The sequence below is a fragment of the Podarcis erhardii genome (assembly GCF_964252035.2).
Source record: "Podarcis erhardii genome assembly, chromosome: 2".
Taxonomy (NCBI): Eukaryota; Metazoa; Chordata; class Lepidosauria; order Squamata; family Lacertidae; genus Podarcis; species Podarcis erhardii.
Window position 1 is genome coordinate 123,677,934 of NC_138498.1, and position 20,351 is coordinate 123,698,284.

The 20,351-nt window shown below is 45.0% G+C and overlaps 3 protein-coding genes across 7 annotated transcripts in view; all 3 read right to left on the reverse strand.

The window, feature by feature from the left end:
• Window positions 1-20,351, reverse strand: part of LOC309337150 (uncharacterized protein) — a 40,368-nt gene that overhangs the window by 7,024 nt on the left and 12,993 nt on the right. The gene's annotated exons all lie outside the window — the stretch shown is intronic.
• Window positions 2,506-10,201, reverse strand: LOC309337174 (uncharacterized protein). Of its 3 annotated transcripts, none has more exons than XM_081853904.1 (3): window positions 10,160-10,201; window positions 5,298-5,357; window positions 2,506-4,106 (listed from the first exon to the last, which is right to left on the reverse strand). In XM_081853904.1, the coding sequence occupies exons 2-3, from the start codon at window positions 5,329-5,331 to the stop codon at window positions 3,328-3,330; spliced, it is 813 nt and encodes a 270-aa protein (XP_081710030.1). In that variant the 5' UTR covers window positions 5,332-5,357; window positions 10,160-10,201; the 3' UTR covers window positions 2,506-3,327. The 3 variants fall into 3 exon arrangements, with proteins under 3 accessions (XP_081710030.1, XP_081710031.1, XP_081710032.1); XM_081853905.1 differs by lacking the exon at window positions 10,160-10,201 and adding an exon at window positions 5,912-5,936; XM_081853906.1 differs by lacking the exon at window positions 10,160-10,201.
• LOC309336722 (uncharacterized protein) overlaps window positions 14,989-20,351 on the reverse strand; it is a 182,900-nt gene continuing 177,537 nt past the window's right edge. For 2 of the 3 annotated variants that reach the window (XM_081852945.1, XM_081852951.1), the window contains one exon: window positions 14,989-16,976. In XM_081852945.1, the coding sequence (XP_081709071.1) occupies window positions 15,552-16,976 (1,425 nt within the window). In that variant the 3' untranslated portion in view covers window positions 14,989-15,551. Of the gene's footprint in view, window positions 16,997-20,351 lie in introns of all 3 variants that reach the window. The other variant, XM_081852952.1, reaches the window with a different exon arrangement.

Here is a 20,351-nt window from a genome sequence, read left to right on the forward strand (position 1 = left end):
TTATTTAATGAGAAATTCTTGGGTTCAATTCCCCGCAGAGGCAGCGAAAGACGGACCCCCCCCCCCGCATTTCTGAAAAGCTTCCTCCTGGGAAGGGGTTTAGACCAGTAACTTAAAAGACAACCCTAACTGGTGGTCCTGTGTCATTGCAATGCGCGCCTTTTGTTAAAAAGAGGGAGCTGATGGAGAAAGTTAGGCTTTCTTATGGTGGGGTCAGCTCAGTCGTAGATCAGTTGCTTTGCATGCAGAAGGTCTCGGATTCCCATTTTCACGTTTGGTGGGGGTGTACCATGATCCATAACCTCTGGGGAAGAGCTTTTTATCTGACCTCCAAAATCTCTAAACAGTCTATCTCTCCTAATTCAGCACTTACCTTATTATAACCGTATTTGACCCCATATTCTACGCTTCAGTCTAAAGAATTAATTTCCTTTCTGTTCACAGCAGCTAGACTACAGTTATTGCGAAACGATGGAAGGAAAGCTCTAAAAGAGCAATAGAGGCTTGGATCAATAAGATCTGGATCATTGCTGCATCAATAGGAGTATTGCATCTAGATCAAGGGAAGTAATAGTGCCACTGTATTCTGCTCTGGTCAGACCTCACCTGGAGTACTGTGTCCAGTTCTGGGCACCCCAGTTCAAGAAGGACACTGACAAACTGGAACGTGTCCAGAGGAGGGCAACCAAAATGGTCAAAGGCCTGGAAACGATGCCTTATGAGGAACGGCTAAGGGAGCTGGCCATGTTTAGCCTGGAGAAGAGGAGGTTAAGGGGTGATATGATAGCCATGTTCAAATATAGAAAAGGATGTCACATAGAGGAGGGAGAAAGGTTGTTTTCTGCTGCTCCAGAGAAGCGGACACGGAGCAATGGATCCAAACTACAAGAAAGAAGATTCCACCTAAACATTAGGAAGAACTTCCTGACAGTAAGAGCTGTTCGACAGTGGAATTTGCTGCCCAGGAGTGTGGTGGAGTCTCCTTCTTTGGAGGTCTTTAAGCAGAGGCTTGACAACCATATGTCAGGAGTGCTCTGATGGTGTTTCCTGCTTGGCAGGGGGTTGGACTCGATGGCCCTTGTGGTCTCTTCCAACTCTATGATTCTATGATTCTATGCTCTGTCAGAACACCTCACATACCATTGGTGTCTAATCAAAAGTATCTCCAAAAAAGGTACCTTTAACACAATCTGGTCTCCCTTTTTCTCCCTTGATTGAAGAACAACAGGATATTTTAATGCCGCCACCACCACCATCACAGAGGTATTTGTGGAGGGGATATAATGATTTGAAATGTCTAGCCAAGCAGATCAGTAGTTGGGTTCCTATTGAGGGCATTGGGGGAGCCAACATGACTGCGATGTGGGACTGAGTATTGGAGTGATCAGTCTGTGATATTATGGCAGTGGACAAAGCTGTATTTATTTTGAATAAATGATTATTTTTTTTAAGGTCTCGAATTCAATGCTTTGCATGCAGAAGACTGTCCCAGGTTGAATCCTCGGCAGGCAGAGAGACCCTGTTGGCATCCGTCTGTCTTGGGGGGCGATGGAGGAGGGGCCGGGGGGGGAGTCCAACTATGGGCAGCTTGCAACACCTGCTGTGGCTGCTTCATGTCATGGGCAAATGCTCAATGCCAGCAGAGGGAGGAGCAGCTCCAGATTAACTCTGCTTTCAGCCTCCTATACTGCCAGCTCTTTCTACAGATATCTGAAAGATGGGCCAGTTATGGGGGCACAGAGATTCCTCTCTCCCCAGGGAAATAGCTCTCCTGAAACCACTGGCAATGCACACATACTGGTTGTCCGCCTCAGCACCTCCTTTATTCTGGCTGCCACCAGGGATTTTATCCGCTTTGTCGTTAATGTAGCCATGAATGAGAAGATATCGTAAAATCAATGAATTTATAAAATATAAACAATGTAGGATGGGTTAAAAATTACCATGTGCACATAAGACGATGGTTTCAGTCTTTCTGTGTTTTCATTGTTCACTTATTGCAATCATAAAAAATGGGCTTTATGCTGCTGTTCTTACAAGACGGAGTTGGACTAGAAGACCCTTGGAGTCCCTTTCTACTCTACAGTGGTACCTCGGGTTACAAACACTTTGGGTTACAGACTCCTCTAACCCGGAAGAAGTACCTCGGGTTAAGAACTTTACCTCCAGATGAGAACAGAAATCATGCACCGGCGGTGTGGCGGCAGTGGGAGGCCCCATTAGCTAAAGTGGTGCCTCAGGTTAAGAACAGTTTCAGGTTAAGAACAGACCTCCGGAACGAATTAAGTTCATAACCAGAGGTACTACTGTACAGTACTATGATTCTAGAGCCCATCCTACTTCCTAAACACCACTGTCGTGTTCCACTTTTCACAACTCTCCATTCCTAACTCTGTCTGCCAAAGACCAAATAGTAACAAACTCTCAGCACATGTTCACTCACAATGCGCACTCCAGTCATAGTCTATACATCCCTTACAGTACATTATCTCTTTCATTATACTATTATGAGACATTACCTTCATAGCTTTAATACATATATGTACAACTTCCCATACAAACACCAGAACATCAAATACACTCCATAAATTTACAATTGATTTTTCCCTATATGTTGTAGTTCTTGTTTAGTCGCTTAGTCGTGTCCAACTCTTCAGGACCCCATGGACCAGAGCACGCCAGGCACTCCTGTCTTCCACTGCCTCCCACAGTTTGGTCAAACTCATGCTGGTAGCTTCGAGAACACTGTCCAACCATCTCGTCCTCTGTCCTCCCCTTCTTGTGCCCTCCATCCTTCCCAACATCAGGGTCTTTTCCAGGGAGTCCTCTTCTCATGAGGTGGCCAAAGTACTGGAGCCTCAGCTTCACGATCTGTCCTTCCAGGGAGCACTCAGGGCTGATTTCCTTAAGAATGGAGAGGTTTGATCTTCTTGCAGTCCATGGGACTCTCAGGAGCCTCCTCCAGCACCATAATTCAAAAGCATCAATTTTTCGGCGATCAGCCTTCTTTATGGTCCAGCTCTCACTTCCATATATCACTACTGGGAAAATCATAGCTTTAACTATATGGACCTTTGTCAGCAAGGTGATGTCTCTACTTTCTGTTGATATGAGGGACAAAGTGAACTCTGTGGGAAATGCTTGGCACAATCCATACATCTAATTGGGTTCTCCCCTGTGAGAGTCCGTAGGTGTTTATTAAGAACTCCGTTATAACTGAATCACTTTCCACACTCCATTCATTTAAATGGTTTCTCACCTGTGTAAGATGGTTGATGCATTGTAAGTTTTCCATTTTCACTGAAGTTCTTTCCACACTCCAAATATTTACAGGGTTTCTCCTGTGTGAGTTTGTAGATGTCTTATAAGACCTCCACTGTGACTGAAGCACTTCCCACAATCCATACATATAAATGGTTTCTCACCCGTATGAGTTCGTTGATGTACGGTAAGATTTCCGCTTTCACTGAAGCACTTCCCACACTCCATACATCTAAACGGCTTCTCCCCTGTATGAGTTCGTTGATGTAGAGTAAGGCGTCCCTTCCGACTGAAGCTCTGCCCACACTCTGTACATTTAAAGGGTTTCTCCCCTGTGTGAATTCGTAGATGTGTTGTAAGAGTTCTATTCCGACTGAAGCTCTGCCCACACTCCATACATTTAAAGGGTTTCTCGCCTGTGTGAATTCGTAGATGTGTTGTAAGAGTTCCATTCTGACTGAAGCTCTGCCCACACTCCATACATTTCAGTGGTTTTTCCCCTGTATGAGTTCGTTGATGTATAATAAGTTTTCCATTTTCACGGAAACACTTCCCACACTCCATACACTTAAATGGTTTCTCACCAGTGTGAGTTCGTTGATGTGCAGTAAGATTTCCGCTTTCACTGAAGCACTTCCCACACTCCATACATCTAAAGGGTTTCTCCCCCGTGTGAATTCGTTGATGTGCAGTAAGATTTCCACTTTTACTGAAGCTCTTTCCGCACTCCATACATTTAAAGGATTTCTTCTCTGTGTTAGTTTGTGGATGTGTGCTAAGGTGTTCACTCACACAGAAGTACTTAACAGAAGGCCCCTCATAATTCTGATTGCCTTCTCCATCACCTGGTTTTAAGTGGGGGGTAAGAAAATATTGTTAGGATTTCAAGGAACAGAACAAGAGAACTTAACACACAGCAATACCAATCATCACTTTCTCTTATTCCAACACCCCCAACAATCTCCCCTCTCCTATGTAGCACATTTTTAGGAAAGGAAATAATCCCAGAAAATACAGTGGTACCTCGGGTTACAAAGCTAATTCGTTCCGGAGGTCCGTTCTTAACCCAAACTGTTCTTAACTTGAGGCGTGCTTTCTCTAATGGGACCTACGGCACATGTTCTCATTCTGGGGCAAAGTTCGTAACCCGAGGTACTACTTCTGGGTTAGTGGAGTTTGTAACCTGAAGCGTTTGTAACCCGAAGTGTTTGTAACCAGAGGTACCACTGTAATAATAATAATAATAATAATAATAATAATAATAATAATAATAATAATAATAGTATAAAGCACAAATAAAAGATCAGCCTTCTTCACACAGCACATAGTTAAACCAGGGAACTTGATCCCAAAGGGAGCAATGATGGCCCAAACACATGGAGGAGAAGTGTACTGGAGGCAAGAGTGCTCCTGTGTTCGAATCCTGCTTGCTGGTTTCCCACAGGCATCTGGTTTTGCCATTGGGAGAACAGGATGGTGGACTAGATGGGCCACTCAGCTGATCCAGCAGGTTATTCCTATGTTGCTCCTTCATAGAATGAATAAATGGCTCAAACAACAGATTCACATCTTCGACGAGTATCAGTCAAGAGGGATAAAAAATGTAAAGTATCTAAGAGAGTTTGGAAATGTGGGGGCAAGGTTTTCTTTACGATTTGCAGAGTTCTAACTGTTGCTATAAGAGAGACTGATTAATTTGTTGTAGTTTTGCTTCTGCATTTTATTATCTTTTGTATGGATATGGTAGTTTTCTGAATTTTGCTTTTTACCTACCTGGAGATCATTAGACGAAGGATGGGATACAAACGGCATAAATAAAATAAACATAATGAACTATGTAAGAGCAAACAGGGGGGGAAATCCCCTTGTTTTAGTTCTTCTTTATTAAAGTTTAGCTTACCTTACATCTTTCATTATCTTATAAGGGAAACTATATTAAGGTATGGTCAGTATGCAAATGTATTTAAATTTAATTGATTTCTTAAAATAAATTGAGTAAAAATGTGCAAAATAAATAAATAAAAATGCATACTTACCCAGAGAGGCCACCATCTCATAATTCTCCTCCATGACTTCCTTGTGCAGAGTTCTTTGGCCTGGATGATGATGATGATGATGATAATAAAAATAATAAAAATAATAAATTATTTATACCCCGCCTATCTGGCTGAGTTTCCCCAGCCACTCTGGGCAGCTTGAAACAAATCACTAAAATACAATAACCTATTAAACATTAAAAGCTTCCCTAAACAGGGCTGCCTTCAGATGTCTTCTAAAAGTTTGGTAGTTATTTTTCTCTTTGACATCTGGTGGGAGGGCGTTCCACACGACAGGTGCCACTAACGAGAAGGCCCTCTGCCTGGTTCCCTGTAACTTGGCTTCTTGCAGTGAGGGAACCGCCAGAAGGCCCTCAGTGCTGGACCTAAGTGTCCGGGATCCACTCCTCCTCTGTGAAAAACACGACCACCTCCTCAAGGTTCAATAGGGCCTGTAAGAAGAAGGAGGAGGAGGAGGAGGAGGAGGAGGAGGAGGAGGAGGAGAAAACAGAGCTTCTCTTTGATCCCCATCATCCCTACTCAACACAGAGGGAAGCTGGGTTGTCCCATCTGTGCCTCTTCCCTCCTCCCTGCTCCCGTTGCTCTTTCACTACCTGAGGAAGCTGCACGGCTCCTCTTTCCACTCCACCTGTAAGAAGAGACGGCTCAAACAGTGGTGCCTCTGAGGCCATTTTACTGCCTGTAGGAGATTTGAAGGAGGTGTAAAACTGGCCACTTCTGGGACTGTCCCAGCTGTATTTCAAAGCAAGGAGCTGCGCTTTTATCTTCCCAATTCTGTGTGGTAGGACAGGGTGATAAATAACCAGGGGGTCAAAACTGGTCCCTCATGAGCACAGACCTCAACCGCTTGGGAAGGGAAAGCGGGGGTGGGGGGGGTGTGGCAGGAGAGTTTAGAGCTGTGACTCTGTGGGACGAAGCCTTGAGCTGCCTACTGCCAGCAGGAGACTCCCAACTAAAAATATTCAAGCTGAAATAAAAGGGTAAGAAGAATTCTGCATCTTCTACCATTTTGATTGAAGAAGGAAATATAATCAGATTAGATTTAATTAGACTGAATTTGGTGATACGCAAAGTGTTAAAACAGGAGGTCCACCCTTCGCTTTCCGGGTAAATTACGTTACATGGAGGAAAGTTGCAAGTAGAACTTATTTTGCTAAAAAAAAGCCTATGGACACATGCCTGCTGATGAGCCACCAAAACCCATTATTTACTGATTGTCACTATCAGGAGATTTTAAAAGTGGCTACGGTGCTGTGTTGAGAGACAGAAAAGGGAAGGTGGTGCCAGAGTCCTGGGAGTGTCAGGGAGCCCTAACACTACTGTATCAAACTTTTCACAGAAGAGACTTGGATTGAGATATATGAAGTACTCTGCTGAGGATTATAAGATTTCCTGTTGGGAGGAATAAAAGAAGGAAGAAGCTTGGAGTTGGCTCAACAATCACAACTGAGACTTTAAGGAACAGTTTGCAAGTGACTTGGTACCCCACTCTGAGACATTTTGGAAAAGCGGACAAGCAGTTTTAATACGCTTTCACTGGGAAAGTACTGGATCTCCCTGGTGGTTACTGGGAAACTGTACTGAATGGCCTTGGACGTAATCAGGACTGATAGAGGAAACTGGCTGTTCTGAAAACAATGGAACGTTAGCCACAGATGAGCTCAGATGCTGAAACTATGGCATTTTTGTATCAATGGAAAAGAGAATTTATGGAAAGTATGGCCAAGATATCAGAGACCATCAGTACCAGGTTGGATCAATATAACAACATGGCGGAAGAACCAGAAACAAGAGACGCAGGGGAGACTCTTGGGCAAAGACAGGAGGGAAAGTTTGTAAAGGGGGAACGGCTAATTGTTATGAAGAAAATCCAAAAGGAAAGAGCACGGATTTGAAGGGCAGCACACGCAGAAAGTCTTGAGTCCCATGGACTGCAAGAAGATCAAACATATCCATTCTGAAAGAAATCAGCCCTGAGTGCTCACTGGAAGGAGAGATCCTGAAGCTGAGGCTCCAATACTTTGGCCACCTCATGAGAAGAGAAGACTCCCTGGAAAAGACCCTGATGTTGGGGAAGATGGAGGGCACAAGGAGAAGGGGACGACAGAGGACGAGATGGTTGGACTGTGTTCTCGAAGCTACCAGCATGAGTTTGACCAAACTGCGGGAGGCAGTGGAAGACAGGGGGGCCTGGCGTGCTCTGGTCCATGGGGTCACGAACAGTCGGACACGACTAAACGACTAAACAACAACACGCAGAAAACATTTGAGGAAGTATTGGTAAAATCACCAATGTTAAGATAAGAGCGAGTTGAAACTGGAAATGGTCCTAATTGTTAGCAGCTTTTTGAGGAGCTTTAAACATGAGCACAGACAGGAAATAGTTACGAGAAATTTGGGTGAAATCACAACTGTGGAGACAGAGAGAAATTTGGAAGGAAGGAGGGCTCAAATTGGGAATTGTCCTAATGGGAAGCCTCTTCCGGAGGAGATTTAAATATGCCAAAGTAAGAAAAAAGAATGGGTAACAGTCTGGCAAATTGGGACATCAGCAAACATGGATTAAATGCTTGCAAAAAGCAACAATAAGGATCATTTTAAAAGGGGAAATAGTCTGTAAGCATAGATGCGTAATGTATAAAGCGGTCTGAATGTTTAAAATATCTGTGCAGTATACCACAAGTTTAATTGTTCAGTAGTAGGGAAATTGTGTAAAGGGATCCAGAATGTAAGATGATTTGGTTTATTTAAAGAACCAGAAGAGGGGGTGGAGGGAAGTCCGAGGATTTGGGGGGGGGCGTAAAAATGTCTTCTTTTTTGTTATTTTTTAATGCTAATAAGAAATGTGCGGGGTAATCTGGTATTGATACAGTGTGGCATATATTGGGAGTTTGGTACAGTGGTAAAGGTAAAGGGACCCCTGACCATTAGGTCCAGTCGTGACCGACTCTGGGGTTGGGGCACTCATCTTGCTTTACTGGCCGAGGGAGCCGGCGTACAGCTTCCGGGTCATGTGGCCAGCATGACTAAGCCGCTTCTGGAGAACCAGAGCAGCACACGGAAACGCCATTTACCTTCCCGCCACAGTGATGCCTGTTTATCTACTTGCACTTGACATGCTTTTTAACTGCTTGGTTGGCAGGAGCTGGGACCAAGCAACGGGAGCTCACCCCACCGCGGGGATTCGAATTGCCGACCTTCTGATCAGCAAGTCCTAGGCTCGGATTAAGAACTTAATTCGTTCCGGAGGTCCGTTCTTAACCTGAAACTGTTCTTAACCTGAAGCACCACTTTAGCTAATGGGGCCTCCTGCCGCTGCCGCGCCACCAGAGCCTGATTTCTGTTCTTATCCTGAAACAAAGTTCTTAACCTGAAGCACTATTTCTGGGTTAGTGAAGTGTGTAACCTGAAGCGTATGTAGCCTGAAGCGTATGTAACCTGAGGTACCACTGTACTTGAAAACTAATAAAAATTATTTAACAAAAAAACCAAAAGAAGGGAAGACGAAAAACAAAACTGGCCCCTCATGAGCACAGACCTGAAGCTGCGTGAGTAGTTTTAAATTCTGTCACTCATGCGTCCATTTTTCAAACTCCAGGAAATCCAAAATGTGCCTCTTCCCTCCACTTCAGGGGCACATAAACAGGACAGCAAATCCTCCCCCATTGTTCCCCACTCTGCCAACATGGGGGACGGGGCTCCCCCTTCCAAAGAAGCAAATTCTTGTTTCCTTTTGCTTCCTTCTTATATCATCCTCTTTCTCAGTGTTTCCCAACCTTGGGTCTCCAGCTGTTTTTGAACTACAATTCCCATCATCCCTGACCACTGGTCTTGCTAGCTAGGGATGATGGGAGTTGTAGTCCAAAAACAGCTGGAGGCCCAAGGTTGGGAAACACTGCTTACTCAGGAAGCTGCGGAGGCTGGTTTTCCTTGACATTGTCCATCTCTCACCCCCCACCCATTTCGAAATCTCCTTCCTCTCTCCCAGAGATGGAGGGTGTTAAACAGAGAGGAGCATCTCTAGGTGAAATGGGGCTGCCACCCCTTCTGAACGGAGTAGGGGCCCTTTATAAGTCCAGCTGTCTTTTGTCAACAACAAATGGCCGCTGTTTTTTTGTGTGTGTTGGATATATGCTACATGATAATTTATGGACCTAATAGGTATCTAAAGCCATTTGCACTTGTTGCCATGCAACCAGTCCATGCAGAATGTAGACACCCTATATATAGAAATGAGCAAACCAGAGATATTTTAGGGAGCAGGCGGGGCTCATTGCTGACACCATAGGAGCCTACACAACACAACACACTGTTGCTGTATGTAGGTTTTATTTTATCTGTTTTTTTATCTTATATTTCGGAAATGTACCATCAGTTTTTTTTTAGTTTTTTTTTTGGGGGGGGGAGAGAGTGAGGCCCCTAAGCTATAGCTTGTTTAGCTTATAAGTAAATCCAGCACTGAGGGTGGGGCTGCAAATCCCTTTGTACTTAGGGTGCGCTGGGGGGGGGGACCCTTTTCTGGTTCGGCTCCAGTGTCTTCGCCCCCCCCCCAGTCCCCCCACCATGGGAGCCTGGCTTGATCTCTGCACTTCAAAAAGCATCTTGCAATGCAAACCCTGTTGAGGGAGGGGGACCCCACTTTGCAACAGGATGGCCTTTGTCACGACCCCCCCCCCACTTATTCCCACAGAGAAAAAGCGGAGCCCCTCCCTGCTTTCCTTTCTACCCCCCCCCCCAATTCTCCCGCCTCCTTTCCCAGCTGCCCTGTTTGAAGTTTCAGGGGGAGGGAAAGCAAATCCTTCTCCCACCCCCCCCCCAAATAACCCCCCAATATGCGGCACCTCTTTTTCCTCTTCTCCAAGCCCGCTTCTCTTCCGGGAATGAGGATGGAGACCCCCCCTCCCCTCCAGATTGCCTCCCCCCCCAATAAAAACAAACTTCCTGCCTCTCTAGGAAGCGGAGCTCATTGACCCAGAGGGAGGGGAGGGTCGGGAGATCCGCCTCCCCCCCCCCCCGCAAAACAGAAATGCCCTTCCCAGCCTGCAAGCTCTATATTCCCATTTATTTAGTGAGAAATTCATGGGTTCAATTCAAAAACGACACCCCCTGCTGAAAGGTTGAGAAGAATTAACAAGGACATGTTTCCCTTGCCTCTCTCTTGACAGAGGTCATTATACAGGGTGACCAAAACAGTTTCTGTGTCAAAACCCCAATTGAAATTGATCCAGAAAATCAGTTTCTTCCAAAAGCGCTCGGATCTGGTCCACGACCACTCGCTCCAAAACCCTGCCCAAGAAAGGGAGATTAGCAAATGATGGATAGTTTGTTAGGTTTTCTGAATCTAGGGGAGGTTTCTTAAGGAGTGGTTTTACCACTACCACCTTCATACAGGCAAGGACCATTGATCACCGCCCTGGCCCAGCCAGCTGTTCCCTCCCTGCCAGTTTTCATCAACCAAGAGGGTCAAGGGTCTAGAGCACAAGTACTGTAGTAGTAGTAGTAGTAATTTATTATTTATACCCCGCCCATCTGGCTGGGTTTCCCCAGCCACTCTGGCAGCTCCCAACAGAATATTAAAAACAATACAGCGTCAGACATTAAAAACTTACCAAAAGAGGGCCGCCTTCCGTTGTCTTTTAAAAGTAAAATAGTTGTTTATTGCCTTGACATCTGCTGGGAGGGCGTTCCACACGGCAGGCGCCACTACCGAGAAGGCCCTCTGCCTGCTTCCCTGTAACCTCACTTCTCACAGGAAGGAAACTGCCAGAAGGCCCTCGGAGCTGGACCTTAGTGTCCAGGCTGGATGATGGGGGTGGAGACGCTCCTTCAGCTATACACGACTGAGGCCGTTTAGGGCTTTAAAGGTCAGCACCAAGACTTTGAATTGTGCTCGGAAATGTACTGGGAGCCAATGTAGGTTTTTCAAGACCGGTGTTATGTGGTATCGGCGGCCGCTCCCAGTCACCAGTCTAGCTGCTGCATTATGGATTAATTGCAGTTTCCGAGTCACCTTCAAAGGTAGCCCCACGTAGAGTGCATTGCAGTAGTCCAAGCGGGAGATAACCGGAGCGTGCACCACTCTGGCAAGACAATCTGCAGGCAGGTACGGTCTCAGCCTGCGTATCAGATGGAGCTGGTAAACAGCTGCCCTGGACACAGAATTAACCTGCACCTCCATAGACAGCTGTGAGTCCAAAATGACTCCCATGCTGCACACCTGGTCCTTCAGGGGCAAGGTTACCCCATTCAGGATCAGGGAGTCCTCCACACCAGCCCACCCCCCACCCCCCAAGAACAGTACTTCTGTCTTGTCAGGATTCAACCTCAATCCATTAGCTGCCATCCATCCAGTGGTTGCCCTGACTGATCCGAGCACCTTGTCCACATCCTTGAACCTTACCAACTGAAACTCATCCAACATAAGCAAGCAATCTTCTCAAAATGCTTTGCAAACAAGTCACAGCGAGCTACCGTTGGTTCTTCCACCGCTTTGGGGCCAGCCTGTAAAAGGTCCTGTACAACCCGGAAAAGCTCTGTTGGATGTTAAATGAGGATGCAATGGAGGCCTTCTTTGCTGCCTTCACTGCCACTAGGTAGGCTCGATAATGATAATGAGCCCTTACCGGTGTTCAGTTGCATTCATTCGGATCGTTCCTCCACTTGCATTTGACCCATCTCCCAGCTACTTGACTATGCAGTCAAGTATGCGGTCTTGACTATGCTACCACTCAGTGGATTTGTAACTGGCTGACTGACCGAACCCAAAGGGTGCTCATCAATGGTTCCTCTTCATCCTGGAGAAGAGTGACTAGTGGGGTGCCACAGGGTTCTGTCTTGGGCCCGGTCTTATTCAACATCTTTATCAACGACTTGGATGATGGACTCAAGCGCATCCTGATCAAATTTGCAGATGACACCAAACTGGGAGGGGTGGCTAACACCCCAGAGGACAGGATCACACTTCAAAACGACCTTGACAGATTGGAGAACCGGGCCAAAACAAACAAGATGAACTTTAACAGGGAGAAATGTAAAGTATTGCACTTGGGCAAAAAAAATGAGAGGCACAAATACAAGATGGGTGACACCTGGCTTGAGAGCAGTACATGTGAAAAGGATCTAGGAGTCTTGGTTGACCACAAACTTGACATGAGCCAACAGTGTGACGCTGCAGCTAAAAAAGCCAATGCAATCCTGGGCTGCATCAATAGGAGTATAGCATCTAGATCAAGGGAAGTAATAGTGCCACTGTATTCTGCTCTGGTCAGACCTCACCTGGAGTACTGTGTCCAGTTCTGGGCACCACAGTTCAAGAAGGACACTGACAAACTGGAACGTGTCCAGAGGAGGGCAACCAAAATGGTCAAAGGCCTGGAAACGATGCCTTATGAGGAACAGCTAAGGGAGCTGGGCATGTTTAGCCTGGAGAAGAGGAGGTTAAGGGGTGATATGATAGCGATGTTCAAATATATAAAAGGATGTCACATAGAGGAGGGAGAAAAGTTGTTTTCTGCTGCTCCAGAGAAGCGGACACGGAGCAATGGTTCCAAACTACAAGAAAGAAGATTCCACCTAAACATTAGGAAGAACTTCCTGACAGTGAGAGCTGTTCGACAGTGGAATTTGCTGCCAAGGAGTGTGGTGGAGTCTCCTTCTTTGGAGGTCTTTAAGCAGAGGCTTGACAACCATATGTCAGGAGTGCTCTGATGGTGTTTCCTGCTTGGCAGGGGGTTGGACTCAATGGCCCTTGTGGTCTCTTCCAACTCTATGATTCCATGATTCTACTTTCTTCGCCCTAAACTCTGGAGGCACCACAAAGTGGGAGAAGGCACTCAGGGGTGATTTTGTCAATAGCCTGAGGCATTCTGGTGTTCCACAGGTCGGCCAGGGATTTGAAAGGGGTGGCAGTCATATCAGCCGGAAACCACACCCCCCCCCCGAGCCATTTGGAATCCCACTGGATCCATCAGCCTCTGAGGGTGGCCCTTCCTAATAGGTCCCCTGCCTCTGTGCAGGGGAAAAGGTGTTGACATCCTAAATCTCAACAGGAAGTGATCAGACCATGACAAGGGACTGATGTCAATGCCCCCCACCTTCAGATCACCCTCTCCCTGCCCAATAGAGATAACAAGGTCCAGAGTGTGGCCTGCCATGTTTGTTGGGCCGGTGACCTGTTGGGACAACCCCATGGTTGTCATGGCAGCCATGAAGTCCTGAACCAGCCCAGAGCCAGCTGCCTTGGCATGGATGTTGAAGTCTCCAAGAACCAGCAATCTGGAAGTCTTCAACACCGCCTCTGAAACCAACTCTGGGCATTCTGCTGGGCAGTGAGATGAGCGATAAACCAGCAGAATCCCGATTCTTCCCCGATTGCCCAGTGCCAGGAACACACACTCTAGATTCCCCCTCAACTGGACAGAGAGCCTGGAGATAGAGAATCTCTATAGACCACAGCAACTCCTTCTCCTCCAACCCTCGATTCTGGCCTGATGTTGCACTGGGTACTCAGGTGGGCACAGCTGGTTGAGACCAACTCCACCCTGTTCACCCACCCAGGTTTTAGTAATACATGCCAGATCAGACTCCTAGTCCAAAATCAGATCCGTGGATGAGGGAAATTTTATTCTGAGTTGACCTGGCATTCAGCAGTAGCAGTCGCAGACCCAAGGGTTGGCTGATATGACAACCACAGTTCCCCAAGTTGGAGGAGGGGCTGGCACACAGCAGAGTCATTAAGTGCCTGAGCCTCCCGCCCCTTACCTGGCCTGCCCCTCCTCTCACGCTATACCTCCCCCTACCCAGAACCACTGTAATTGGTCTCCCAGGCACTCCCCAACTCCTCTCCTCCCAAGCCCCTCCCACTGAATACCCTTGCAGCCCAGTTAAAAGCAGTTAAAACACTAAAGCAGAATTTTAAAAAGTATAAAAATATTTCAGAAACAATTTAGAGGAGGAGGAGGCCTCTCTGTTGAGCAGCAGCCACAGTCCTTGTGAAGCCCGTCAGGCCCCACCCTAGGCCAGGTGGAGAGATAGCTGTCAACTTTCCCCTTTTTTAAAGGGAAATTCCCTTATTCCAAATAGGATTCCTCGCAAGAAAAGGGAAAAGTTGACAGCTATGGGTGGAGAGAGGCAGAGCAGGGCCCCCAGGCTCCCGGCAGTCAGTCCTTCTCCTCTAGTTATAATAATGAAAGTCCTGAATTCGGATGGATAAATTGTTTAAGAGATTTTGAAGGTCAGATTAAAAAACTTTGCCCCAGAAGACTTGGACCACGGTACACTCCCACCAAACGTGAAAAGAGGAATCCAAGACTTTCTGCATGCAAAACAATTGATCTCCCACTGAGCTGCGCCCCCTACCCCATAACAAAGCCTAACCTTCTCCATCAGCTCCCTCTTTTTACAAAAGGTACACTGCACCACCATTTAGGGAGGAAAGGACTCTCCTGAAACCACTGGCAATGCCCACATTTCCCTGTGCCACCTTCCCTCCCCATATTGGTTGTTCCCCGCAGCACCTCCTTTATTCCAGCTGCAAACAGGGATTTTATCCACTTTGCCCTTTAATGGAGCCATGAATGAGAAAGCATCATAAAAGCAGTGAATTTATAAAACACAAACAACATAGGACGGGTTAAAATTACACCGTGCACATAAGACGATGGTTTCAGTCTTTCTGTGTTTTCATTGTTCCTTTATTGCAATTATAAAAATGGGCTTTATGCTGCTGTTCTTATAACAAGGAGTTGGACTAGAAGACCCTGGAGTCCCTTTCAACTCTACAGTTCTAGGATTCCAGAGCCAATCCTGCTTCCTAAACAACACGGTTGTGTTCTACTTTTCACAACTCTCCATTCTTAACTATGTCTGCCAAAGATCAAATATCAATGGATTCTCAACACATGTTCACTCACAATGAGCACTCCAGAGCCACATTCTGAATACCCCAAACAGTACATTGTATCTTTCATTATACTTACTATTATGAGACATTACATTCACTGTCTTAATACATATATGCACAAAATTCCATACAAACACCAGAACATCAACTATACTCCATACATTTACAATTGATTTTTCCCTATATCAGTTTGTTGAAATGAGGGACAAAGTGTCCAAGATCTGTTGGAAAAACTTGGCACACTCCATACATCTAAATGGGTTCTCCCCTGTGAGAGTTCATAGGTGTTTATTAATAACTCAGTTATAACTGAAGCACTTCCCACACTCCATTCATTTAAATGGTTTCTCACCCGTGTGAGCTTGTTGATGTACTGTAAGTTTTGTACTTGCACTAAAGCTCTTTCCACACTCCATACATTTAAATGGTTTTTCCCCTGTATGAGTTCGTTGATGTATTGTAAGTTTTCCATTTTCACTAAAGCTCTTTCCACACTCCAAACATTTAAAGGGTTTCTCCCCTGTGTGAGTTTGTAGATGTCTTGTAAGACCTCCACTATGACTGAAGCATTTCCCACAATCCATACATTTAAATGGTTTCTCCCCTGTGTGAGTTCGTTTATGTCTAGTAAGGTGTGAACACTGTCTGAAGTTCTTTCCACACTCCAAACACTTAAATGGTTTCTCCCCTGTGTGAATTTGTTGATGCTTTGCAAGAGATCCACTATGACTGAAGCTCTTTCCACAATCCATACATTTAAATGGTTTCTCCCCTGTGTGAGATCGTTGATGTATAGTAAGGTGTGAACACTGACTGAAGCACTTCCCACACTCCAAACATGTAAATGGTTTCTCTCCGGTGTGACTTTGCTGGTGCACAGTGAGTCTTGAGCTACAAATGAAGCCCGTTCCACACTCCAAACATTTATAGGGTTTCTCCCCTGTATGTGTTCGTTGGTGCAGGGTAAGCTGTGAACACCGACGGAAGCTCAGCCCACATTCCATACATTTAAATGGTTTCTCCCCTGTATGAGTTCGTTGATGTAGAGTAAGTTGTGAACACGAACTGAAGCTCTGCCCACACTCCATACATTTAAATGGTTTCTCCCCTGTATGAGTTCGTTGATGGAGAGTTAGGTGTGAACACTGACTGAAACACTTCCCACACTCCATACATCTAAATGGTTTCTCCCCTGTATGGGTTCGTTGATGTAGAGTAAGGCGTCCATTGTGACTGAAGCTCTGCCCACACTCCATACATTTAAACGGTTTCTCCCCTGTGTGAATTCGTAGATGTGCTGTAAGAGTTCTATTCCGACTGAAGCTCTGCCCACACTCCATACATGTAAATGGTTTCTCCCCTGTGTGAATTTGTAGATGTGTTGTAAGAGTTCCATTCTGACTGAAGCTCTGCCCACACTCCGTACATTTAAAGGGTTTCTCACCAGTGTGAGTTCGTTGATGTATAATAAGTTTTCCATTTTCACGGAAGCTCTTTCCACACTCCATACATTTAAATGGTTTCTCACCCGTGTGAGTTCGTTGATGTACAGTAAGATTACCGCTTTCACTGAAGCACTTTCCACACTCCATACATCTAAATGGTTTCTCCCCTGTGTGAATTCGTTGATGTGCAGTAAGATTTCCATTTTTACTGAAGCTCTTTCCACACTCCATACATTTAAAGGGTTTCTCCTCTGTGTTTTGTAGATGTGTGCTAAGGTGTTCACTCACACTGACGTACTTTCCAGATGGCCCCTCATAATTCTGATTGCCTTCTTCATCACCCGGTTTTAAGTGGGAAATAAGAAAATATTGTTAGGATTTCAAGGAACAGAACAAGAGAACACACAGCAAGACCCATCAGCACCTTCTCTTATTTCAGCACCTCCAACAATCTCCCCTCTCCTATATACCACATTTTAAGGAAAGGAAATAATCCCAGAAAATAGTCCCTTAGTGGAGGAGACACATGTTGCAAGTTGACACAGCAGAGTATTAGTAACCAAAATATTTGTTGAAGAGTTTATAACCAGTGATAAACTAAAAAGATCAATGTGGTAATGCATATAAACATGGTTTTTACACCTAACAATTTTTTTAAAAGATGACCAAGGAAGAATTATCAGGGTACAGGCAATTGTTGAAGGAGAAAAAATAGTCTTGGTGAGTCTTTGCGCCAAATGAGAAAAAATGGAGATACAAACACTCACTAGAAAGACAACTGATATTTTATTATAATGGTAAGAATTCTTCTGGGAAAATAATTCAATATGCATAACTAAAGAACTAAGATTTAAGACCCGAAAAAGTGGAAATTCTACTGAGGACTATTTCTGATCACAACTCAATTCTATTTGTTATGAGAACAGGATGGACTGGTAAAAACAGCTATGATTCACTGGGCAAGAGATACAGGCCATAATATAGAGATGAGTGTTTGGGAGAAATGTGGAAGAGATTTAAAATTTACAGCATGTTGCACACTGAAGAATTTTATGAAAATGATGTACAGGTGGTATCTGACACCGAGCAAATTAGCTAAGATGTACAAAACTGAATCAGGTATCTGCTAGAAATGAAAGGGAAAAGTAGGTATTTTTTTATCATATTCCCAAAAGCTCAACAACTCTAACAATGAGTAGATCACTGCCACTTGTTTTTTTATACCGTGAGTAGATTGCAGTCCCTTGGAAGTTGGATGTCCCTGGAATATGGGATATATATAAAAATTTATTGGGAGCTAAAACACCACTCTTTGACTTACACCTTTGGAAGCCATAGCGGTGAAAATAAAACTATGGCGGAAAGTTGGGTGACTTATTTATTAAGAGTGGAGGGTGGAGAATTTAAATTAAAAGGGTTGAAGGATGTACCAGGAATGTTGACAACATGGTTACAATATCATCATTTGAATGAAATATTTAAAAAGGATATGAAGTGGGGGTTCGGAGAACAACTATCACAATTATGGAATATGGATATAAAATTTACATGGTTTTCCCTGTAGTGATGTATGGAAGTGAGAGCTGGACCATAAAGAAGGCTGATCGCCGAAGAATTGATGCTTTTGAATTATGGTGCTGGAGGAGACTCTTGAGAGTCCCATGGACTGCAAGAAGATCAAACCTATCCATTCTGAAGGAAATCAGCCCTGAGTGCTCACTGGAAGGACAGATCCTGAAGTTGAGGCTCCAAGACTTTGGCCACCTCATGAGAAGAGAAGACTCCCTGGAAAAGACCCTGATGTTGGGAAAGATTGAGGGCACAAGGAGAAGGGGACGACAGAGGAGGAGATGGTGGGACAGTGTTCTCGAAGCTACAAACATGAGTCTGACCAAACTGCGGGAGGCAGTGGAAGACAGGAGTGCCTGGCGTGCTCTGGTCCAGGGGGTCACGAACAGTCGGACACGACTAAACGACTAAACAACAACAAATATGCTTTACATATGTCTCTGTCTGCCACTTCTGTTGCGTGTTATTCACTCTGCTGACTGAGGCGTGCTCAAGCTTCTGAAGGCTTCTGAAGCTGTGTGCCGCTGTTTGATGCTGTTCCAAGGACCAGAGTTTCGCCCGGCTGCCGCCCAGTGGGCTGGAGCCAGCTGGGGGCCTGCGAATTGCCCCCGTTCCCTTGGACACATCCCAACAGTGACAACCCAAGCAGGCTGGTCAATTTAAACTCTGATGGAAGCATTGTTAATGATATTAATATTTTTTATTTATACCCCGCCCTTCCTGGTTCAAAAACCTGGCTCAGGGCAGCTAACAACAAATATAAAACATTTAATTGTAAAAGCAGCATAAAATACAATCTAAAAACATGAATAACAATAAAATTAAAAGTTCAGAAATCAATTTAGGGGAAATCCATCCAATAAATATTAGATAATCACCAGGGCTAGCTGGCTGAATTAGTCCTACTTGGGCCAGCGAGGAGGCCAGGGGAGAATTAGCTGTGGGGTCTCAGAGTGGGTAATCTTCATAAAAGGGGAGGGGGAGGGAACAACAGGGAAATAAAAGATCAGGCTGAATTCAAATTAAAAGCCAAGCGGAATAGCTCTGTCTTACAGGCCCGACGGAAGGAGGTTATAGCAAACCTGCATTCTAAGCCTTACTGAAGCAAAGCCAAATCTATGGTGCAACTGCATTTGGAATACTGTGTACGTTTTGGTTGCCCCCCCCCCCCTGGGTATTATAGAGTTGGAAGAGGTTCAGAAACGTGTGATCAAAATGATGAATAACATGGACCAACCCTGCTATACCGTACTGAAGCTAGTTAAATCAGATTTGTTTCAGCAAGGAGTGTAAACAAGAGACTTGCCTCTTTTTGGAGGCTCTGGAAAGTGCAGTAGCTCCTGCCTCTAGAATAAATAGCTTTTCTTTCCTTTTTTTGCACTGAAAGACTCGGTATATGCTTTAAGAAATATTTAATGAGAGATGAGGAACAGGAACTTGGGAGTTTTGGCTTCAATACAAAAAGCATATTGTCTTGAGAAAGGAAGAGCTGGGTCAGGTAATGGTGGCAATTTCAAGATTTGCAGCTTTTGAGATGAAAACAGAGCTCCATGGACTGATGATGTTATACTAAATTAGAAGTGAAGCAATAATCATAAGAGGAATGCAGGATTCCTCCCGCCGCCCCCTTCTGCTTGAAGCTAGGCAAATCAGATTTCTTTCAGCCAGATATGAAACAAATGGGTTGTCTTGGGGTTTTATTTTGATTATGTATTTTGTGTTTTGATATTATGATTTTATCCTGTGAACCTTTGGGAGCCCTGAGGGTGTAGGGCAGAATACAAATTCAATAATAATAATAATAATAATAATAATAATAATAATAATAATAATACAGTGGTACCTTGGGTTACAAATTAATTCATTCCGGAGGTCTGTTCTTAGCCCGAAACCGTTCTTAACCTGAGGCATGCTTTCGCTAATGGGGCTTCCCGCTGCCGCCGTGCCACTGGCGCACGTTCTCATCCTGGGGCAAAGTTTGTAACCTGAGGTACTACTTCCAGGTTAGCGGAGTTTGTAACCCGAAGTGTTTGTAACCTGAACTACCACTGTAGTAGTAGTAGTAGTAATAATAAAGCACAAATAAAAGATCAGCCTTCTCCACACAGCACATAGTTA